This window comes from Thunnus maccoyii, chromosome 15 (assembly GCF_910596095.1).
Source record: "Thunnus maccoyii chromosome 15, fThuMac1.1, whole genome shotgun sequence".
Taxonomy (NCBI): domain Eukaryota; kingdom Metazoa; phylum Chordata; class Actinopteri; order Scombriformes; family Scombridae; genus Thunnus; species Thunnus maccoyii.
Window position 1 is genome coordinate 12,681,356 of NC_056547.1, and position 24,847 is coordinate 12,706,202.

A 24,847-nucleotide genomic window follows, 5' to 3' on the forward strand; every position below is an offset into this window, starting at 1 on the left:
AACACCGCGAAAGTTTTGGCCAGAGCAATTCCAAGGCGCAGATCTGAAGACTGCGAGTCAAGTCAGACTTTGAGATTCACTCAGCAGCTGCTACCCGAGCCAGATCCAACACACCTGGGCGACCGGATAGAGAGCCACTGACAAGACTTCAGAGAAACTTTTTCATGGTAAGGATAAACAACAAGCTTTTTATATCTTTGACTTTTTAAATGTGTGATTTCTATGTATGTGTTGATGGACGGACCCCTGGAAGTTACATAGAGTGAGGAAGAGTGATGCATATGAGTGTTGTCTTGCAGCATTTAAGCTTATTTCAGCAGAATTGTCTGTTTAAACTGGTCTGTCGCAGTCCGTGGTGCTGAAACTCTGTCTGTGACGCTGATGCACTGTCCGTGGTGCTGAAACTCTCTCTAAAGTATCTAAGTCTGCTGAAATGTTCCAGCGAAGTGTATCTATTGCACTGCCTTTTGCATTTATTTCAGCTTCTGTCAGGAACACCATTCTTCCCCAAAACGTATATATCTTTCTAAATTTTCTTTTAAAATGCTCGAAAGTTCTAGTACTATCTTACCGCTTGCGTAGCATTACTGTAGCTGCTACATTACTTTATCATGCTGCTGGGTGAGGCGATGTTAACGACCCGACAGCAGCAGAAAGTTAGACATCGGCAACAGGTTGATCGCTAGAACTTTCTGGCGTGCTTGTATCGCTTAGATTGCATGGCAGACTGGAGTGTGATTGTGGTCGATGTTATAATATTATAACCTGTATGATGCAAATACATTAAATTTCATATGAGGCTTTCAAATGAGAATGCTTTTGCAATAATGTCTTAAACACACACAAGGATTTGACAACTCCTTGTTGGTGTTTGAAAGAAGACTGTCTCCTTTTAATCAAGATATGACAAACTTGCATTTATTTGTTCTGCTTGTTTCACTCTTCTTCAAGTAAGGAAATGCTGCAGTTTCATAGAAATCACTATAGACATAGGACCCTTGACTTAACTGATTGCAATGCCTTGAATTTGAATACTTCTTCATCTGAATCTGACCAAACACAGTATATTCTTAAAAAGGTTTGTCCCAAAATGCAGAGAGCTCATGTCAGTAATCTGCAGCAACCGTGTTTAGTTTTGCTGTTTGCTGTTTTTGCTGTCACATGGATTTGCAACAAAGCTACCGAGTGGTCTAGTTTCTTGCACGTGTGTGCAAGTAACTGCACCTGGTAGAGCAAAAGAAAAAGTGTGAGCAATTTCACAGATTACATGTAATGGCTACAAAAATGGCTTTTCTTAAGTTTGCTTCAGCAAAAGAGAGCAACCTGCAAAGAAGATATAGGTCAGGCAATGGTTATCGCCTGTCCATCTTTGTCTGTCTACAGCACATACATGCACATACACATGAGGCAAGTATTAGGGAAAAAAATATTCAGACAGAGAAGCTGTCAAAATGTTAGTTTAATCGATGTAAGTCTGGCTGGAAAATCATAAGAGTAACCTACACCAGCCTTCCAGATGTAGCATTGGCTTAATTTATTGTAACTTTTTACTATTTCGTTTCATTTTCACAACTGTGTGATCCAGGTAGTCATGCAAATTACTCAAGCATCTGCAATCATTCATCTGCAGCCAGTGAAAATGTCACTGAGCTTCTCATCAGATGCCTGCATATTTTTTAGTACATTACAATGTAGTTTTGTTTTCTCTTGTTTTTCACCTCATATGAGTTTTGTAAAGCTTGCTGAATCTGTGATGACACAGACTAGTTCAAAACTGTGAACGCCAGCATAAATAGAGAACATGTCGCTGATGGTTATTTTGCTGTGCTTTTTCTGTTTTTCACACTGATCTGCAAAAATAAATCCAGTCTCCATAACAACAAACTGCTTGCTCATTAGGCTGCCAGCTTTGCAGAAATGTTGTTGACGACAGAGAATGGACAAGCAAGAGAAAAGGATAGAAAGGTCGGGGGAGGGGCGGGAATAGGGAGGCTGTGTAGAAAAAGAGCCACACAGAAACAGAGTTCTCCTATGACAGCTGGACCTCTTTCTTTTCACTATGTGCCTCATCAGATGCCCATTCATGGAGCTTCCGGTTGTTGGGAGGCGGGAGAGAGACATCCACCTACACAAAGCAGAGGTCTTTGCTGTGTTGCTCACAGAGAGGAGAGGCAGGGAGGGAGGGAGAGATGTGAAAAGAGATGTGAGGAACGTAATTATGAGTTCTTTGCCTGAAAAGTGCAGGTGCTTCTCGAAGTGAATGTCGCTATAGGCGTCAATTGATATGGTGCTGCTGCTGTGCACTGCCCCTCAATTTATGATGAACCTCTCGGTCATATGCAGCAGATACAGGCATTTATTACTGAGCCTTAAAGCTTCCTTTACACTGACATCATCCAATTCCTAAACATACCTTATGTACTGTATCTTAGTTTGGCAGGATAATGTCCTTAATCTATTTTACTGACTATAATCAGTAATAAAGGAAAGAATAAGTAGGAAAACATGACAAGGTAGAATAATAACCCCAAAAGCTTGTGAAAGATGTTGCTGAGCAACAGTGTTTCCTCCTCTCGTCTCAGCTCCAAGGAGCATTTCTTCTCTCTTCAGTCAGTCCAGTCCAGAGTACAAAAACCTTGATATTGACTGTGCATCCTTCCTCCAGGCAGGGTTAGTCATTCAATGGCACAGGTCTGTACCAGATAAAGTGAAGTCTACATAAAGCATGTTTGCAAGATGAGTTATGTGTGAACAAGCTATGGTGAAGAAAAAATAAAAATGTTCCATTTGCATGCATGTAGCTCCTTTGCAAAGTAGCGTGATTAGAGTGGGTTTTAGTAGTTCACAAGTTTAAAATGTGCATGCACCTGCCACAACATGCATGCATTTGCATTAATACTTGAGGGATGTCAGTTGTCAACCTTTGTGCTTATTTCATCCCAATTTATGTTCTGGTATGTAATGCAGGAAATATTCCCAAAGCAATTTTTAGGTGCCAAAGCAGGGTATGTAATCACACTTTTTCATGGACACAGACAGACAATTTCTCTTGTTTACTGTGCAATAGGAGGAGTGCATTGTACAAAAACGGAACTAATAAGTGTCTGTGGTTTCCAGTAGCAATGCTTCTTTGGACGTCAGACTGACGCACATGATTCGCATTTCAGTTCAGTGTGTGGGAGGAAAGAGCAAGAGCTTGGAGATACCAGCCTGCTGTGAAGGACTGTAATTGCAGTGGCAGAGCAATTATGTCCTGAAGAACTGGGCATTTTAGATCACTGAATCTGCCCTGAAACACTGTGATACTGATCAGAGACAAATCCCTGATGCATAAATATCAGTTTGACAATGGGTCCAATTAAAATGCATCTCATGAACACAGTGGGAAAAAAATGCATTTCATTTGGAGAGAGCTCTTATCCTGCATACTGATGCCTGGTGTTTTGTTCTGATTATTTAGATATTGGAGCATCCTGACTGATATGTTTTTGTGTTTTGATTTATTTTTTTTGCTCTTTTTATTCCCTTTTTCTCTGCAGCTCCCTCACTGACACAGACATGACAGATTGTCTGATGCACTAAAACCTACAAATCCAACAATTCTACAGAGGGTTGCATAGATAAGTCAAAAGATCTGAAACAAGTGCAGTAACTTGCAACAAAGAAGTCAAAGAAACAACCTGTTTTAAACAGCAATCACAGAAACAAGAGCAACATCATCCTCTATCGAAGCCGACCCAATGGCGTGGTCAGCTCTCTCCGGCCCCTGTGTGGCCCTTGTCCTGCTCTTCTTCGGTTTGACCTCCTGCACTCCCTCCGGCCCGGCCTCCGCCACCTGCGCCACCCTGGAGCAGAGCCGCTTCTTTGGTGTATTCTCCTCCACAACGACCCTGCCCTCCACACCGTGCTCCTGGACCCTGCAGAACCCTGATCCCCGCCGCTACACTGTCTACATGAAAATCACCAAGCCCACCGACTCCTGCATGCCCCGCCAGATCAGGACCTTCCAGTTCGACTCCTTCATTGAGACTTCTCGCACCTACCTGGGTATGGAGAGCTTCGATGAGGTGGTCAGGCTGTGCGACGCATCAACCACTGTCACCTACCTGGAGTCCAGCAAGCAGTTCCTACAGATCCGCAAGGTGGCCCCAAGAAATGCCCTGGAGATTGTTGAGGGGGAGAACGACATCAGTGAGTTCAAGGCTGAGTTTCTGGTTGTGGGGAAGAGGAACCCAAGCATGCCTGCCTGCCAGATGCTGTGCCAGTGGCTGGAGAAGTGCCTGTCCAGTAGCACCCATGATTATCCCTGTGGTATCATGAACACCCCTTGCCAGTGCTGGGAGGTCCCCAAGAGGAAGCCAGGGAGCTGCTACAGGGGTGGTGTCTACGTTGAGAAATGCCTTCCAGTTCCCAGAGACAACGGACGCGATGCTGAGATTATCAGTAAGTTTGAAGCATGCTTCATTTTTTGACTTTATTTACCTCCAGAGTAAACTTTAAAATGTTCAAAGAGAAAGAAAAACAAAAATCTCAAGGGGGTGCTCAAAACATTGTTGCTTCAAAAGAAACACGTCTTACCCTGTGTTTATTGTGTTATTTTGTAAGGACATCCACTGGACTAGATTGTTGATAGGAGGTCATGTTCTCTAGGACCCCACAGCTCTGCAGGTTGTCTCCAGCCCTGCTATCACTCAGTGGCCCCTGTTTGTGTCTTATGGGCTGTTGAAGGTAATGATCCGTGTCTGTAGAGCATGGGCACAGGCGGAGGATGTGCACTCCGCTGCTACAAAGTAATGAGAAGTAAATCAAAGGTGTTAGAGAAATTTGTCAATGTATCTTTAGGCTTAAGTGGCAGGACAGCCTCAACCGCACACATCGCCAGCTCTCCATTTTGTCTCAGGCAAGCATGTTGTCTGTAATGCTTGACAAGGAGTCAGCATTTGGCGAGAGATAGAAGGCATGTTTGTGCATTAGGTTTGGAGTTCGGGTGGGGGGGCACAAAAGAGCACAAAGACCTCACAGTCAGCTGGCAGCGGAAATCGAAGCACACCACTTGTGGTTGGCATGGCAACGCGCCTGTCGGTTTTACACACCGCTCTGCTGTGGTTCACACCAAGTGGGTAAAAGCAAACAATCACCATTTCAAATGGAACATATTTCACCTTGAGTGCTTGGTTCTGCTCACAAAGAATGGTCCTTGCTCATTCTCTTCACATAAAATAAATGTTACTTACTTTCTGTTCCTACACATAAAGTTTACCGAGGGAATGTTTGTTGAGTCATGCTTTTGTGCACTCATTCTGTGACTCAGGCATTTAAATAATGTTGGGATATCAACTTTTACCCAACCTTGCTTTGAATTCATGCAATTGTGTTAATTTCCAACCATGCTCAATATCTTTCCTCTCCTCATCTCCTCCTGCAGAGGGCTGGGCTGGTTGGGGACGCTGGTCAGTATGCAGCCAAGAATGTGGTGGCGGAGTCCAGGTGCGCAGCCGAAGCTGTCAGCCAGAGGATGGTGTGTGTGAGGGAACAGTTGAAGAAGGGCGGGCTTGCAACCCTCAGCAGTGCATTGGTAAGCCCACCTGTCATTTAGTCATTTAGTTTGGAGTACTCAGCTGCAGGTGGCTCAGTTTCAATGCAATAATCCTGCAATTTTCAAATTCCCTCAGGCAAAGAGCGCAACAGAAGCCAGGGTCTGCGGGCCATCATTGGTTTGAAGAGAGACAACGTTGATGATTCTAACCATGGGGTCGTTGCAACCCAGACAGGTGAGATAGGCCTTGTTCAATAAGTTTAGAAGTTGTTGGCAGTGAAAGTTTTAAACTTAATGGTGTTGCAAGTGATTATTTCTTTATATATATTGCAGTTTTTGCAGATCTGAGTTAAAAAAAATCTTTAAATGTGCTTGAGGACTTGGTTTGCTGACCCTCTAACTCATGTTTTGTCCACAGTAGATGCGAAGACAGAAGAGTGGTCCACCTGGAGTTCATGTTCAGTCAGCTGTGGGGAGGGCTGGCAGAGCCGCACCCGCATCTGTGCAACTTCCTCCTTCACCACCCAGTGCATTGGACCCCTGCGTGAGAATCGGCCCTGCAACAACACAGTCGTCTGCCCCGGTAAGTGCCTGGTTCCTCCTCTCCAACGTGAGAGTGACAGCAAGAGAAAAGAAAAGAGAGTGTAATCTAGAAAATGTTCCAAAAGACATTTGGTCTTTTGGAAGGACACAATAGAAGTAAAAGCCATTATCCCTTAATGATTTCCCTTTATACAGCACCAGTCACAAAGGAAAAGTAGATAAAGAGAGGCAGACAAGTTTTGAGAGGCATTTTTGAGCTTTTTACACATTAGATTTGGATTGTGGAAAAGAGAGTGCAATTTAATACCAAGTGAATCTCAATATTTTATACATTTAGTTTTGTGTCTAAGACATTGCATGGAGGACTGCCCCACCTAGTGGAAAGTTTACAAAAAGTACCTGTGCTGCGTAGTCTGTACAAACCTCAAATTAATCCACAATAACAGCTGCATATTTTTTACATAAACTACAACTTACCTCATCAAAACATCTGTGTGTGTGTGTTTTACTCATTTGCAGTGGATGGTGCTTGGGATGAGTGGACACCCTGGAGCTTGTGCTCATCCACATGTGGTCGTGGTTACCGTGACCGTACCCGCACATGCAAGCTGCCCAAGAATGGAGGAGAGCCTTGCCGGGGACCTACTAGACAAACCAAGTTCTGCAACATCGCTGTCTGCCCAGGTGAGTCAGTGATCTTACATTTTTCAAATCATTTTTTATAGCAAACAAACACACAAGAGACACATAAAACCAGATCACATTACCTAAAAAAAAATCCCAGCACGTATTATTGCTTCTGTCGGCCAGTTTCTTTAACTACCATACTCAAAAAATCATGACAAATGACTCTAGTTATGATACTTGACCCTGGAGCAAAATGATTCATATATGAGAGCTAATTAAACCACTTATTGGCATCACCACCATCACAAACTGTAGTTGCAGTGGCAGGTTGACATTACATCTGACGCATCAACAGAATAAAAGCCTCTGTGGGCATTAGTCAGTCGCTTTGTGATAACCACCAGTGACTCACACTCTGCCCATGGTCACTGGATATATCAGAAGCTTAGTTCTTTCCTATTCTGCCACCTACTCGTGCACTGAAAAGGATTTCGCTCATTTTGAACCCACAGCTGCAATTTGTGCAGTTACTTTTTCCCCTACTGTGCACCTAGTTTGGTGGTTGTCATTATCACTTGTAAGATGCACTTTATCTATTCAACATTATATTCCCTTGTTGCAATTACATGTTATCATCAGCAGGTGGCAGGTGTGCGCCACAGCTGAGTTACTGTAAGTGGCTGAAGAAGATGGGCTGTTGGGCAAAGTCATTATTGAGAGATGATTACACATTTCATTTGAAATTGAAGGGTTTCGAAAATTGAGTCGTCCTTAATAGCCCATTTAGCAGGATAGACATTTTTATTTTGGCCTGTCTAGCTTTTTTTAAGACTGTGCACTTTATTCCATTTATTTTACGGTCTAACAAGGCAGCATTTAATTGCAATTGTGATTGATTTTTTTCTATTTCTAAGCATTTTCATCTTTTTAAGACCCTAAAATTAAATCTGGAATATGAAAAGTGTCTTTCCTGTGTTCAACCAGTATTAAGTCTCATTTATGTTTCTATAACCCTTTATAAAATATGCCCAACATAGACTTTTTGGAGGACTTGATGACCTTTTTTTATCAGAAAATGGATTCGCAGATAAGTCAAGTGCACCAAACAGTGCTAATAATGTACATAATTAGATTAACTTGATTTTAGTTTTGAGGACAGCGGACCTGTTTGAAGGACAGATAACTGAGCTCCAACTTTCTGTTTCACTTCAACTCAGCCAAAGTAGGTCATGTGAAATGTTAATAGCATCAGTGAGTGTGCCATGATGCCTGTGGCCTGAGGGTCTGTCTTGTCCTTGCACTCTGTATAGCTGTATAATCTGTTCCTCTGCTTCCCTCTAGTGGATGGATCCTGGAACGAGTGGTCTGCCTGGAGCGCATGCTCTGCTTCTTGCTCCAACGGTACCATACAGAGAACACGGGAATGCAATGGCCCTTCCTACGGAGGCTCTGAGTGCCACGGCAGCTGGAAAGAGTCAGCCAACTGCTTCCTGAAAGAGTGTCCTGGTAAAAAGAAAAAAACATCCCCAGATTCAGTATTCATTGCAATTCTAGGAATCTCTGGAAAATATAAATTAATTAGACATATCCCAGTCCAGAGATCATGGTGTGTATTATTCTCTGTCTTTAGTTGATGGACGCTGGCATCCATGGAGCTCATGGGGTAGCTGCAGCAAGACTTGCGGTGGAGGCATCCAGCAGAGGCAGAGAGTCTGTGAAGGGCCTTTCTTTGATGGCACACCTTGCCCCGGTGAAAAGGGAGAGCAGAGGCGTTGCAATGAGAAGAGATGTCCTGGTTAGTGACACCAGCATAGTAATGGATAAAGGTTGCCTCACTATAACACAATCCAATAATAGATCACTCATCATATCACATATGATTCTTGTAACCTTTTAGAGCCCCATGAGATCTGCCCAGAGCAGAACACTGGAGATGTTGTGTGGAAGCAAACCCCCGCTGGAGACATGGCTGCAATCACCTGCCCTGCTGATGCCTCAGGTACAGTGACAGTGAAGACACACATGCTGGTTGTGCATTTTGCTTTTGTTTATCATCACCCCATCATGGCAACTACAAGTGTGCACTTTCTCTCTCACTTTCTCAGGTCTGATTCTTCGTCGGTGCACCCTTGATGCTATAGGTCTTGCCTTCTGGGAGAGCCCAACTCACATCAAGTGTGTCTCCAAGAACTATGAGAACATTCAGATGCTGGTAAGCCCTGAAAAAGTGCCCTAATTAAAATGGGAATGCCTCATCTGTTGTGCTCTCATATGGCTAATTTCCCAGAAGTGTAGTCAAACCAGAGAATGTCAAAGATTCAGATTAACCTCTCAACTCTCCTCCTGTAGTCGAGGGACTACATCTCCAAAGCACAGATGGGGCAGAGCGTGGATGGGGTCGCTGAGGTGATTTCACGGCTGAGATTCTCCTCCGATGAAGGGGCCAAGTACAGCGGCGACCTCTTGGCTGTCATGGAAATCCTGAAGAACACCACTGAACTGTACAAGGGAACCAGGCTGAGACTGAGCAACGCTGATGTAGAGGTGAAATCTTATTAGTTAACCACAAAAAAGGATTGGTTTATTCTTGAGAAGGTGTTACATATGTACATATTTAAAAATAATATTGTGTAGCACTCTCTCTCATGCCTCCCTGGCAAAAAATAGTTTTTAATTTAGCTGTATTTGGTATCTTCTTACAACTGCAGAACTACGTCCAGACCATCAGCAACTTACTGAAGGAGGAACATCGTGACAAATGGGAAGAGGCACAGCTGGTACGTGATAAGAGGATGTGTGTATGAGTGATCCAGAGTGAATATGAGCAGGGGAGCAAATAAGTCTGTTATGCTAACGTACTTGTGATGGGATGAGTGTGTGAGAAAGGGAGAAAGTTGGCTGAGTGTTTATGAGAAGTTACTGTGGAAAATGTGAAAATGGGTTGGGGCGGGGGGAGTGTCAGTGACTGATTAACACTCCAAAATGTCCTTTTACTCACTTAAACATTGGATTAGAATGTAATAAGAGTATAATGCCAAGAGCTAAAATGATCTAAAATTAGACAGTTATAAAAGAAAAACATGCCTCAACCAGTTACCTAGTACTACCTCAGATGTTTTTAGATTTATCACACTTCAACACTAAACTACAATGCACATAAGTTAGTCTAAACTTACAATAACTTAGTAATGTTTGACCACCAGTTGACATATTTTCTTCCCATTTTCATGGCGCTCTATCAGTGCTCTTACTAAAATGAGTTACAAGTTATTGAGTTCTCTAAGAAAGATAATACAAGTGTCGAAAAGTTAGACAAACAAAAGACTCCCTCTGCACAGAGTATACAAGTACAGTATTTGTGCACAAATTGAAAACTGAATGGTGAAGGCAAGGCCACTGCGACAAGAGAAAGCAACACTTCAAGGTGACAGCAAGAGAGAAAAGAGTGAGATTGAATCAGGGAGAATCACTACGCCCACTCCGCAATCTGTGAGTCTCTATGCCATCCTACATACTGATGGCAGTTGTAAGGGGACACAGTGAGCACATCACATAGGAGCACACACCTTGCGCCCACATCGCTGCAGTTCTGCGTCAGAGACACGCAAGTCAGTCAGCCCTCCCTTCCAGCGAGTGAGAGAGAGAGGACAAAAAAACCTGAGTATGAATCAACAGCCTGCCCATTTATGGCCTTAAGGAAGTTCTGAGGTTGCATAGCAGCAAGTAGTGTGTTTTTTTTTTTTTCTTCTTCTTCTTCTTTTCGCTTCACTGTTGAGCGATCTGAAAGAACTAGTATAAGCTGGACTGACATAAGAATAGGAAATCCAGATATGGGCATGTGATACATAGCAGCCTTGCCCAAAGTGTTCAATTAAACCAATTGTGGAAATTGCACATAATGAAACTAGAGGCCCTGCCTGCCCTTTTCCCGTTTCCCTCTCTCTGACTCTTCCTCCATCTCTCTTCTTCCTTTTTTTATCCAGATGGGTGCCAACATTAAGGAGTTTCTCCGCCTTGTTGAGGACTTTGTGAACATGATCGGCATGCAAATGAGCGGCTTTCAGGACATTTATGAAGTCACCGAGAATTTAGGTGAGCCCTAATTTCCACCTCCAGCTGCTCTCTGCTCATGTCTAGTCAGGATGATTTGTCCTTTCTCCATCCAGAGAGTGAATCAATCTTCATCTTACCTGTGAATCTGAGTCCATCAGTTATCACTTTGACAGAGTGTCAAATCCATCATCCAACACCATATTACTCTAAGATGCTGTGCATCTGATCATAAGTATATTTGGCATAACACCTATATGTGTTTTACATAAATTAATCAATCTGTCAAATACTGTAAGAATAACTGTAAACTTGACACTCTAAATCACTGTGTGACTGTTTTGGCTCAGTGAAGGTGACACTCTCACAGGATCTAGTTGGAAATGAATCCAGTCAGACACACATTTTGCATGAAACCAAAATGTCCACGGTACTGTTTGCTTCAGTTCATTCAGATGATTCCTTGTGGAGGCTGATGACCTCCAAGTGCTGTTCACTAAGCACCCGTCTCTCAATTTCTGCCCTTCCCAGTGCTGAGCATCCATAAGCGCCCAACAACCACAAGCTCCAACTTCACCTTCCCTGTGAAGGGCTGGAGGGGCATGCTGGACTGGGTCAGGACCTCTGAGGAGAAGATCTCAGTGTCCCGTGATGCTCTGTCCATTGAGCAGACTGGTAAGACCTTAACACTCTTAATGAAACAAACATTATTTTTTAGGAGATCAATCAATGTGCAGTCTTGTAGATTTGAGTTTAAGCAGGCATTTTGTTCTTTCCAGATGGCAATGATGCTTTTGTGACCGGCATTGTCCTCTACAGAAACCTTGCTTCTATTCTGTCCTTCCAGAGGTAATACAATTTATCTGCTTTTATAGGTACACAACTGGCCTTCCATGAAATAATTTTTATGGTCACAAGATGGCGCCCCATATTGAAAGACTCACTACCTCTATATTGCTGTTTTCTCTTACATTTATTGTCTCAGTTTTTATTGTAAGGCCTTGCAGAGCCCTTATATCAAGTGGTGGTGTGATTTTTTTGCACCACACTGACTGAGTAATTTCCTGTTTCTCTGCAGCAACACCACCCTGATCAACTCAAAGGTGGTGACAGTGATCGTCAAGCCCACCCCAGCTCTCCTCTCATCCCCCGTTGAGATCGAATTCCCCCATCTCCACAACGTAAGTCCCTAATGGTTACCCAATCTAATGGAGCCTTACAAAAAATATCAGCCCCCCTCTGGGTGTTTGCTCACCGCAGTGCACAGAGCCTGACATTTTGTTGACATTTGCAGTGTCACTGTGACTTTTACATATACTTGTGTCAGTTGAAACCTGCAAAGATCACAGCATAACCAACCGGTCAGTTGACGATGATGAGAAATCATGCGCAGTAATTAGTCCCTGCAGCTGATAAGAAGCTGTTTTTAGTTTTGCACATGCATTATGGGGGAGGATGGCGAGAAATGTGGGCAGGTGACATGCAGCAAGCTGTTGCGTTTCACACATTTATAGTAAAGTGTCCTAGCCTACACGTTTCCCTTTTCTGCAGAGATTCCTCACACTGCTTTCTCCGTCTGCCTCTTCTTTGCAGGGCACCATGAATGAGACATGCCTCTCATGGGACGAGAGTGAAACGTAAGTGTCAACTACAGTTGTTTTTCCTCTTAAATGTGCATATTCTCTTTCCTGGGTGGCCATGTCAGCTGATCTGACGCTTGTTTTTGTTGTTTATCTCCTCACTCGTCACCGAGGTCCTTTCAGTCATACATCTGTCATTGCATATGAACATTCAGCCCCCCTAGACCTACACTCACCAGAGAGAGAGAGAGCAATATTGTTTCATCCGTTTTTTATGTCAATCATTTCCGACAAGAAGGACAGAACAATGTGCACAACATGTTGACCCATCTCTCCCAGCCAGGAGCACTAGGCCTCGCTCAGCTTCCTGACATAGCCTACTTACTGCATGACACACCGACTTAAGAAATGACAGCCTCAGTGATGCTCAGAGTTCTAGCTGAGCGACACTTCACTTCGATTCTGCACTGCCTTAAATGAACCGCATCTGGGGGGGCGGATACAGAGGCAACTCTTCTAACCTCATTAAATACATCAGTGAGTAAATTCATCATAGTGTCCCTATAGGTCAGACGGCAGAGTGTCAATCTAAAGACAATGGCAGCTCTCCTCCCTCGCCTCTCAGTCATGTTCATATGTCACTGCTGAGGTTAATGGCTACGGCGCGTGGGAGTTTTTAAAGATGCTTAAGATGCCTTTGAATGACTTATGAAAGGAGCTCCTGGTGGCCAAGCCTGGATGAATCAGCCCCAGGCCCACTCTGCCCTCCTGAAGAATACACAGGTGGACTATTTGCATTTAGATAGATTTGTACACTTGTAGAGGACAGATAAGAAATGAAAATGTGTTAAACTCCTCCTGCACCCAGAACACCCCCCCACACCTTCTCACATACACCGTAACCAAAGCCAAAGCAAAATATAAATCGAAGGAGAAAATGTAATTAACTCATATAATAATTAGATTCATTTTTGACAGCAGATGTGATTAATGGCAGGATAGACAGTGGAAATGGCAGAGGAGGAAGCTCTGGCTGATGGCAGAGTTTGGGGTCAATGCTTTTGTGCAGAGCTGCATATGTTTGGTTTAAGAGAGCAGGCTGATCACAGGAAGTGCTCTATTAGCTCCTCCACCAGTGAATTATAACTAGATGCATACAAAGAAAATGGCATGCAGCTCCTTGTGACATGAAAATAAAAGATGAAGAGCAGCACATGCTTTTCTTGGCCTACTTCACATCACACTTCACCACACAGCGTTTAACCCATCTGCATGATACGGCAACCGCACACATTAATCTGTGCAGCCAAGCTTACTTAGATGCCATTCCAGTTAACTGCCATGATGATTTTGCCCCGCGGCTGTCCGCCCATGACACTCTGTACCAGGCTGGACCTGCTGGCTGTGATGCCCCTCTGAATTCACCAGTCAATTAGAGCCCGAGGGTGCTGCTCCGTGCCTTAACCTGTTCTCTGCTCTCTGGCATCTGCTGCTGCTGCTGCTGCTGCTGCTGCTGCTTACACACAATGGCAGATCCTGATTTGTTTGGCCAGAGTCTCAGAACAAAATTACTGTAAATTCAATGATCTGTAGAGGTTGATAGTTTCAGTGTATCTCATTTGAAAGAAGAACTCATTACTGATTTCATGTTGTTTTTTCATCCATCTATTTTCTGTCTCATCAGATTGGACAGGAATTATACACATATATCGCTTTAGTTTGATTTAAACTGCATAAAGATGGATGAAAATCAGTTGGAGTGTAGATTTCCTCACCATGGAGAAATAATCATAATTCAGATTGTCTTCACATTCCCCTCCTTCTCCTTCAAAAGAGGGAACACGTTGTCCTTTGTCCCTCAGTGCACTGGCCAAGTATTGCCAATAATCTCGTGTCTACTGAGGAAAGATTAACCACAGCAAGAAATGATACAGATTATGCTAATAATGTGATTTATGGCCTATCATCATTAATCATGGCACAGATGGCTATTAATCACAAATGGAAAAGCCATAATCAAGGCAAGATGCAACTGAGCACCTCAAGTTATATACAATAGTATTTATTTTCTCATACTGGACCACACAACTATTAATTAAATATCTAAATGTTATATAAGATGTGAACATATGGAATTATATGTGACTTCTTTACATTCAAACATGATGGGCTTTTCATTAGTAGAATCTTCTTAATCATAAATATCATTACAACATAACAGAAATTCCATTAAGAGGCATTCACATAAGAGATTTGTCAGATCTCAAAGCAGTCTCTCCTCTCCTAACCCGTCGCTGCCGTTCCCTCTCCTTCTCTGTGCAGTTCCTCTCTGCTTGGGTCTTGGTCTGCTCGGAGCTGCAGAGCGGTCCCCGTTCATTCATTCAGAACCAAATGCGTGTGTGACAGCCTCTCCACCTTCGCCATTTTAGCGCGCGTCAACTTCGACTCGGTAAGTCTTCTGTCTGCTCTCAATATGTGCTTGTGGTGTTTGTTTGCTTTTCTACCATATATCTTAAATGTTTTTTCGTGCAGTGTGAGTGAATGCGGTGCAGTGTGAACCGTACAGTATAGCCTACTTGTTGTTTTCGAGCGATTTGCTGTAGCGCTGCCTTTCCAGCACCTCTTTGTCTCCGTGCAGGTGCCGCTGATCGGAGAATTATATTAAACAGGAATTGCATTTAAGATTAAAAACGGAAACGTTATGAATCGCATATGGGCATGTCGATTTTTTGCACGAGCTTGTTCATTTAATGCTTATTTGCTTGCATTCAGCTACATGTAATTGGCAAAATAAATATTATTGCAGCAATGGAAAACAGCTTGCATGAAAATGAAGAAACACTCATCCCAAATTATTAATTAAATCACACAAAATGACTTTTGATTATTGTGTAATCTTGGTTTGCATTAATTTGTTGTTTTGCATGATTTCACATAGTTTGAACATGGGAACTTGGTGTTGCGCACTTGATGCTTTAATTACCGAATTTTGTCATTAGACATCGCTGTATTTTATGCGCAAAGACAATGTGTAATTCTCCCCCCTTAGACTGTGTTGGCTCTGAAGCTGTTCGCTCTCCAGTTGCCTTGGTAACGGCTTCTGCAGCGCAAACTCGGCCTGTGTAATTTTTGATAACTGAGATGCTGAGGGAAAAAAAGCACACACATACAGAGCCCCCTCCTCCCTCATCTGAACACCCCCTCAGGACAGAGGAAATGGTCTGTCCATCTCTGCTGTGCATATGATTGCTGCTGCACACACACACACACACAAACAATCAACAGATGTCTATTAGTTTGAGGAAATGTATATTTAAAATGTGCATTATGCTCATTTTCTCCTCTATTCACTGTACTGCCAATGGCAAAACAGCTTATGAATTTGGACTGCAGTCTCGTCTTTTTGTTTCCCCCCAACCTGTTGTTTACATCCTAGATTTGATTTGTCTTGCTGTTGCCAGTCTGAACAGCACCTCCCATATTTGTTATAGGCTGCACATACCCCCCTCCTTCCAACCTCCCGCGACAGTGAAAAGGCAGCTGCGCCAATCATTCCGTCTGCCAATATCTCTGAATTCTCGATTACGTCCACCCCCCCCCTCCTCCTCCTCCTCGTCCTCGTCCTCCTCCTTCCTCTTCGACCACAGCAGCAAGTCTGAAAATGCCAGAGAGACAGACCAATGAGAGACAGACGTCTGGTCATGCATTGATGGTTCCTCCTTCCCCCCCCTCCCGCCTGCCTCTCCATCCATCCTTTGATGTGTGCCTTGGACATTTTCAATAACGTCTTCCTGCAAGCCCTGTGAGGAACACCAGTAAGAAGCGAGAGGCAGAGAGAAAGAGAGAGAGAGAGAGAGGAGTGAGGAGATGTGAATAACAGCCAGATACTGCAGTGTGTTAGCTCTCATTCGATATGGTCCAATTTTGCAACTCCTGCACCATCATATGTGTTGGGCACATGAAGGTCCACCTAGTTAGTACAGCAGATGCCCTTGACCAGTGATGAATGTTGTGCACACCATCAGTTTCAAAAAACAGCTGAAGATGTGGGTCTTTCTCTGCACATGCAAATGAGAACATGTGATTCGGTCAAGGACAGGCAAAAGACATGCTTCATATTTAGGTCAAACTGACTGTCTGGATTTCACTCAGAGGCCCATGGTGCAAGCGTCAACCCAGATAGAGAGATTGGGAAGAGAGGGAACAGAACATACTGTATCGCCCTTGTTATTTTTTTTTCTTCCGCCAGATTCAGTAAAGGCTGAAGCGAAAGGCAGCTCACTGCTCTGCTATCTGCCATCTGTTTTGGGGCGCTTCTGATGTAGTTGGATAGATTTTGAAACAAATTTGCCACACTAAATTAGTCGTTGGCTGCCACAGGCCGGACTTCACCAGCTGTGCTTTGATATCAGAGAACTCTATGTGGAGCACATATTGAGATGGAGGGGAACGATCCTTCAAGGCTCAGTACTGTACCATTTAATTCTGAGACACTGAGATACTATCAACAATGGCAAACGTATTAGAAGGAACACTTCACGTGTGCTTGCTATATAAGAATTTATGGCCATCATAAATCAATTGAAGGCCAAAGTGGTGTCTCTTTCTTTCACTTCTATCTGTGCTAATTTGATACCTGCAGATTTATTATATTTCAGGACATTTTCTCACTCACCTTATGGAGCCATTTAGACCTTTCTCACCCTTTTTCTCTCTTAACACGTTACACCCTGTTATCAGAAATGTAATCACACCATTTGTCTATGAGGGCTTCTTCAACTTGATCAGAGGTGTTACATTAACTCAAAACCTCATTAAAGCCACTAGACTAGGTATGAGACAGACAGAAAGATTATGGACACAGTGAAACCAGATGATTACGTAGCTACTAGAGGTTTGTAGGTGTGTTGGCCAGGCAACAAGGTCCTTGTGGTGTCTCAAGGAGCTTTGAGATTTGTTTGGAAGACAGGCAAAAGACAATCCCTTCTGTGTTTCTTCCACAAGAGGTTTTGATGCCAGGGCCGTTTGAAACATGGGACGGTCACCACCGCTGGCAGCGGCAGGCGCTAAGCTGCTGTCAGAGATCAGAAGGGCAGGTGGTGGCAGATTAATGCACAGGTGATAATGGTCCACCTGTTCGCTCCTGCAGGGACAGGCAAGGAGCTGCTGGTTGGCGCAAAAACACCAACGTAGTGAGAAAAAACTAAAGGGGAGAGAAAAAGATTAGCTCAGGATGTCTGTCAATGATTAGAAGGTTGCTGTAGCAGCTTAAACTAATGACTGAATACAGCACCCCCTCTGAACTGCCCCTGGGAATTGAGCAACCCCCCTTCCAGCTTAGTGGAGAGAGATATATGTGCAATATCCTCTTCGCCTCATTTGCTGACTCAAAAGCTCAATGGAGAGATGCAGTGACCCTGACCATTTGTTTAGTTTGCCGCTCCATCTTTCTGACATGTTCACCTTGAGGTCACCTTGCCTCAGCCGTGGCCTGATTGTGCCATTCAACTGTTTGCCTACAGGGAGCTGTCTGCTATTCCAGATAGCGCACACCCAGAGGCTTCGCCAGTGCATGCATGTGCGTGTGCGTGGATCTCAGTGCTGGTGCATTAATGTGTATGTGCATTTGTATTGAGAGCACAGCTCTAAGAGGCATGTTTGGTCTTGTCTCCTCTCTGTAGATCATGGACAAGGCACTGCTCCCATCCGTGACTCTCATAGTTGGCTGTGGGGTCTCCTCTCTCACCCTGCTGCTCCTCATCATCATCTACGTCTCCGTGTGGAAGTAAGTAACCCTACGAGCAAAGATCAGCCATGTCAGACTCTAACTCTAAATGCTGCGTGCACTCGGGTTTGTCTCTCTTCTGCTGCGCAACTCATGCTTTTCTTCTCCCTTTTCAAAACTCCAGGTACATCCGCTCCGAGCGCTCCGTTATTCTCATCAACTTCTGCCTCTCCATTATATGCTCCAATGCCCTCATTCTCGTCGGACAAACTCAGGCTCGCAACAAGGTAAGGCACTCTTCTGGACAATCTTAAACCCTCTTTTAAAGCTTTCTGAAACTCACTGCTTTAGGGACTTTCAGAAGTAGCAGCGGTGTCTCTGACACAGATTTCTCATCTTTCCTCTCTATCTCTCCCTCCTCCCGGGCCCCCACAGGTGGTGTGCACTCTCGTAGCTGCTTTCCTGCACTTCTTTTTCCTCTCCTCTTTCTGCTGGGTGCTGACAGAAGCTTGGCAGTCCTACATGGCTGTCACTGGTCGTCTGCGCAATCGCATCATCCGCAAGCGCTTCTTGTGCTTGGGCTGGGGTAAGAGCACCTGTCTTTATGTTCATCTCTGTCTTTTTCTTCTACCTCTCTTGCATCACTTTTCTCAATAGTTTTTTTGGTCCTGTCAAGACTCTAACTCTTTCCTCCACCTTGTGCATATTTTCTATCTTGCAGGCCTTCCTGCATTGGTGGTGGCTGTGTCTGTGGGTTTCACTAAAGCTCAGGGATATGGCACTGTCAACTAGTAAGTCTCAGCCTGCCACTTTTAGGCTTTCTCTTTTCTCTGCATTTGTCTTAAAAACCTCTTCCCTTGGCTCAGGCATTAATATTCTTCCTCCTTCTCTTTTCTAGCTGCTGGCTGTCTCTTGAGGGCGGACTCCTCTACTCCTTTGTTGGCCCTGCCGCAGCTGTTGTTTTGGTTCGTACTCTGACTTTGATGTCCGAATCCACCCCAATGCATAGTCTGTTTGTAAATGCATTACCCATTATTACATTGTCTCATCCTTTTTTTTTTTCTCTTTCGAACAGGTGAATATGGTCATTGGTATTCTGGTCTTCAACAAGCTGGTATCCAAGGACGGCATCACCGACGTGAAGCTGAAGGAGAGAGCCGGGTAGGTTTTATTGATCTTCTCCATACACCAGAGTATTGCGCTTATCGCCCTCATCAGTGCCATTACAGGTATATTGATGATGTGCTTTGATATCAAGCCTCACAATCAAACAACAGGAGAGAATAGAGCTCCGAAGTTCATTGCAGCCTGCGTGAGCCTGCTCTAGTGGTGTTTTGCTGAAGTCTTATCTGCTGTTTTCTCACCCTACAGGGCATCACTTTGGAGCTCCTGCGTGGTTCTGCCTCTCTTGGCCCTCACCTGGATGTCTGCTGTGCTAGCCATCACCGACCGCCGCTCTGCCCTCTTCCAGATCCTCTTTGCTGTCTTTGACTCTCTGGAGGGTTTCATCATTGTCATGGTCCACTGTATCCTGCGTAGAGAGGTAAGAAAAAACCAAACACTGAAATAAGATAAAGTAACAGGAGTTAAGATAAAAATGAAAGTTGTTTTGGTTTATTTTATTTAAGAGGTTACGTGAGCTGTGGTTTGAATGCAATTTCCTGAATTTTACCTTTTCCATTAGGTTCAAGAAGCTGTAAAGTGCAGAGTAGTCGACCGCAAGGACGACGGCAATGGAGACTCTGGCAGTTCCCTTCACAATGGCCACACCCAGCTTATGGTAAATTTCTTGGCTTATTGCCTTTTTAATGTCTTGAGTGCCCCTTGCATTTTATCTTTAAATGAATATGTGCATACATTAAGCACTAATAGAACATTTATTATTCTTTTATCAGCAGTCTGATAACGAAAAGGATGGAGATTCAAGCAGACAAGGTAAGCCCCTTTTACACTAACTTTTTTGCTCTTGCCTTTAACCATTTTTCCATTTGCATTTTACTTTTTATGAGACTTGCACTTAAAACATCTGATCACGCATAAAAAGAAAGCATTTTTATTGGACCAATTTTTCAGGCTTGCTATGGTCCTTTATTATTTTCTAACTATCTCGTACCTTTTTTCTCTAAAGGAATGAAGAGCTCCTCCGAAGAGAAGATGCCTCCTCCTCAGCTGCCTCTTCCCATGGGCTCCAACTTCCACACCCTGCCATCCAACCCCACTAAGAGCCACATGCAGGCAGTTCCCGAATATTCCAGCCACACCCTCACCTTGAAGAGAGAGAAGAGCCGTCTGGCGGGTGGAGTCGACCCAACCTGTGGGAAACCCGTGTATGTGTGCGAGGGAGAGCTCTTCAAACAGCTGGACGCCGATCTTGCTCGGGTTCAGGCTGAAGGTAGCGTCTCCAACGGAAGCGGTTACGTGCTCATGCCCAACACCACCTCCACCCTGAGGTCCAAGCCCAAAGATGACCCGACAAAATACAACATCAGCGTGGAGCAGCTGCCACAGGCCAGACTCATGCACCTCAGCGGGCCATTTGCCGAGCCACAGGCCGCCTTCGGGATGAAGTCGATCCCCCCTGATCAGATCAGCGTGTCATATTCAGAGAGGGACTCGCCCATCCAGAATATCCACAACATGTCAAGTGAGTCTCACATCACCCACAGCAGCCTGGAGAACACCTTCGAGTCCATGAACTCCATGATGTCCAAGAGTGAGACGATCTCCACGCTGTCCATGAGCTCCCTGGAGGTAAGACTGGAATTATGTCACCTATTGCAAAAAAATAGTTTCTGCATTTACTTGCAATGTTTCAAACATTTATTTACTAAATTAAACTGACCTTTGTCTTCTCTTTTCTTTGCAGAGACAGAAATCCCGTTATGCTGAGTTGGACTTTGAGGTAAATATTATTTGAATTGTGTTTCTTCAAAAATGTTATAAGTGACATGATATTATATTAAATTTATGATTGCAATAATTTTTTTGAGAGTAAATTGTTTTCTCTATGTCCCCTGTAGAAAATCATGCACACAAAGAAGCGCCACCAGAACATGTTCCAGGACTTAAACAGGAAGTTACATCATGCTGAGAAAGACAGAGAGTCACCCGCTTCTGACAGCAAGGTAACCTATCATAATAACATGCCCATCATCCATCATCATAGAGAAATACATTTCCCGTAAGTACAAAGTACCAAGTACAAAATGCACGAATAGTAAAAAGAAAAATATAGAGGAGGCAGTTCTAATGTTAAAGATTTTTTGAGCAGAGCCTCTTGGTGGTGTAAAATGACCTTAAAAGCAACCACTGACTTGTGTATTGAGCTATGGTTGTCATTACCTTGAGGTCATTTGAATATGGATGCATTTTCTTCCTTCCTTCTTACAGTCTGTGAGATGGAGTGTGTCATCAGGAGGAAGTGACAAAACGAACCACAGCGTGAGTGTTTATATACAACCTCACAGTCTCAAATTTACTGCCTATAGACAAGACACACCATCAAATATCACACTTGCCTCAAGGAGGAATAACTTCCCCCAAATAACAATATGACTTTCATTATTAGAAAATCTCCACTGATGTAATGAAGCCCATTTCATTTTTGATTAGATCAGAAATTGCTCAGGATGTGTGACACCAGTGCTAAAGTGGCATCTCTTTGTATCTCAACAGGACAAACAGCAGGGTCCTCTTGAGAGGCCATGGGAGGGAGTCCGGGGACTACCGCAGTCCCCCCCTGCATGGGTGCGCAAAGACCTGGAGCCCCTAGCTGCCTCACCTCTGGAGCTGCACTCTGTGGAATGGGAGAAGTCCAGCACCACCATCCCTCTGGTGGGGCAGGACATCATCGACCTGCAGACAGAGGTCTGAGGAGGAGGAGGGGGGCTAGTGAAGCCACCTGATTTCACCTCGGTCACCTTTTTGGTTTTGGGAATGGGATCCTGTATGGATGAAGTATGGGAAACCAAGAATGAGGGGAGGAAGTAAGAAAGTAGGTCCCAGAATCTATGTCTTCAAACCCTCAGCCAGAGCAGGAGGAAGAGAGAGAAGGAGTGAAGGAGGAGAGGTAGAAGAGTGGAAGTGGTAGTGATGGGATGTTTAATGTAGCTTCTCTGTGTGGACTTAAAGCATCTCTTGTCAGAGTGCTCTGAAGGTCAAAGGGTTAGTGAAGTGATCAGTGGTTTCCATGAACCAGGACTGGCTGTGGTTCCATTAATGCTTCACTGGGAGTTTCCGGAACCCTGCAGCCCGGGTTTCAGAAGATGTGGTCGACATGTCTGTGCTTCTTTTTTCCTTCAACTCAACTTTGGAGAAAAATTAAATAATATAAAACGGTGTGTCCTCCCTGCTTCTTGGGAGGAACAACCGGAACTCTTGGCTGCCCCTCTTCCAGCCAAGTTACCTTCCAAAATAGGACAAGGCAAGGGAGCATAAGGGACCAGTTTTATGCTTGGAGTCCAACACTCTGCACTAGAAAGGCACACATTTTGTTTCTGTGCCATAGATTATTATATTTTTCTTTTCTGATTGTGTGTTTGTTTGTACCGCTTTGCACCTAGAACTGCTTCTAAAGAGCTAAATATAAGACTCTGTACTGAGAATACAACTCCTCTACTGGAGAGCAGGCTCAATCACGCTGATAGCGCTTCTCACTGCTATTACCACCATGGTTATTATTATTCCAGTGACTATTGTCGGTTTTATGATTATCATTGTTATTACTTGATTATTTGTTTAGCCTATATTTTGATTTTTCATTCCCCTCATGACTGTCAGGCACAAATTTTAATCGTTTCTGTACTGTGACCTACAACATTAGGCTCCAAAAAATGATTCAATACATTTTCAATGTGTTGTGAGCCCATATGGACTGCATTGGGAAAAACATACTGAGTGTTGATGGAGGTGGCGGTGGTGGTGGTTAGTTATTTCCTGGTTTCTCCAGCATTCTGCTTCGATACCAAAACACCAGCACCAAGATGAACACAGACTCTCACACGGGAAGAGCAGTGCACTCTGGAAATTGCTAGGTGGAAATGTGAGGAGGTGGGGGACACCACTCCCCTCTCAGCTGGCATAAGATGCAGGCTCTTCCATGTCGTACATGTGGATTCAAGGGTCAGCGAGACCTTTCATCATCGCCCTTTTGTTTCTCAGCCTTGCAGGACTCTTGGACCGAGCTGAGGCTCCTGGCGCTGATGTGACTTCCAGTGCAGTGCCAGGTCCTCAAGACTTCAACACATTTGTGTTTTTAGCCATCAGTGTGAAATAGTGCAATATGATGGGTGCTTGATGCTCAAGCAAGACTGATATTAGGATTTAGGCAGAGATTTTTCTTACCAATGTTTCAAAACTTTTATACCATCTTCCTCATATTTACGGAGCATATAGATGCTTTATGAGAATATTGTACAACAAATCTGTATTAGTAATTCAAAGAATTTATTCACTATAGATTTGTTAGCACAAGACTCCATATTTGGAGGTCTCTGTGACAGGTAGATAATTGTACTTCTATAAAGCAAACATTATATAGAATGAATGATAGGCTATGAATATCTCTAAACTGTGCTTCAGGACATTTGTTATTACTCTCCGCTGTGTAGCGACGAGTATTTGAACCTCATGTCTTCTGTAACTGTGTTTTTGATAACCTTGTCAGTAACTCAACAGTATGTACTACCAGCCAATTCCCCTGTTCCTTCAATTCCTCTGTCCGACCCTCAGCCCAATTCATACCTCGAGTTACTTGTATTGAATACCCATTTGTATTTTCTTGTCACGACTTTGTTTTTTATGTTCTGTTTTACCTCCTGTAAATGTACAGTTTTCACAGCACAAAATGAATGTGACTTATTTCTAATAAAACACATCTATATTACATGAAGAATTTGTTCCTGAGTTATTGAGCGAGGACAAGTTATAAAGGTGAAATACAACTTTAAATCTCATATTTTGTGAAATATTGCAATAATCTGTAAGACTAAGTAACTTTTAGTGTAACGTGGTGTCTTTTTTTTCAGAATAACTTAAAAAATAATTCTGCAGAGTCAAATTGTTGTCTGACACAAATATCTCAAGTCAGAACGAAACAAATGAGCAGTGTTCAAAAGTAAAAATAGCTGGCAAAAAATACTGAGATACTGAGTGAAACAGAACTTGGAGAAATGGATTGTGTATCAGTAATGTATTTTTTCATACCCAATGCCACATTAAAGCCTCTGGCAACATTTCGCTCCCTAAATATAGAAATGATTTGCAGGTACAAAAAAAAAAGCAATCTTTTAAGATGATAAAAGCGCAATTCTCCTCTGTTCTATTTTCATGCTTTGCAGAGAGGCGAATCATTACTGAGAAAAAAAAGCTCTATGAAGTTGAGTAATGAGAAAACAAACATATTTGACAGAGGCCAGAATATGATTCTGACCTCTTTAAAAATAGGAAATGTTCTCAACAGTTTAAATTTAGTTCTGCCTGCCTTGTCTGCAGTATTGCCATTCTTCTTCTTTTTTTCTCTCCTCCATAATCGGTTCTTGTTCTTCCTTTTAATTGAAGCAGTGTGCTGTACTTCTGCTGCAAGGCATAAGCAAAAGGAGATTTACATCATCCATTGGTTGAGCACTGCTCATTTTGTGAGGTCAGCTGGAGAGCTAACCGGCTTGTATGCAAATGGTGCTGTATATAACGTAGGTGCCATTTTTCACTGCATTCCGTGTCTGTTACTGCATCACATGATAGGCACCGTTTTCTGAATTTTTTTTTTTTTGCTTTGTGGAACATTTT

At 43.5% G+C, this 24,847-nt stretch overlaps 1 protein-coding gene across 1 annotated transcript; it reads left to right on the plus strand.

Moving 5' to 3' along the window:
* On the plus strand, positions 1–23,945 carry LOC121913671 (adhesion G protein-coupled receptor B1-like). Its single transcript, XM_042436410.1, has 32 exons — positions 1–167; positions 3,540–4,443; positions 5,426–5,575; positions 5,673–5,771; positions 5,958–6,119; positions 6,599–6,763; positions 8,048–8,212; positions 8,337–8,501; positions 8,604–8,705; positions 8,812–8,918; positions 9,056–9,250; positions 9,415–9,483; positions 10,690–10,798; positions 11,288–11,431; positions 11,536–11,605; positions 11,835–11,937; positions 12,350–12,393; positions 14,659–14,785; positions 18,018–18,121; positions 18,246–18,348; positions 18,497–18,647; positions 18,783–18,852; positions 18,960–19,026; positions 19,137–19,222; positions 19,433–19,604; positions 19,746–19,841; positions 19,957–19,996; positions 20,190–20,812; positions 20,928–20,963; positions 21,082–21,186; positions 21,452–21,502; positions 21,737–23,945. Exons 2-32 carry the CDS (start codon positions 3,741–3,743, stop codon positions 21,932–21,934), a joined length of 4,581 nt encoding a protein of 1,526 aa, XP_042292344.1. The 5' UTR covers positions 1–167; positions 3,540–3,740; the 3' UTR covers positions 21,935–23,945.
* Positions 23,946–24,847: the final 902 nt, after the last annotated feature.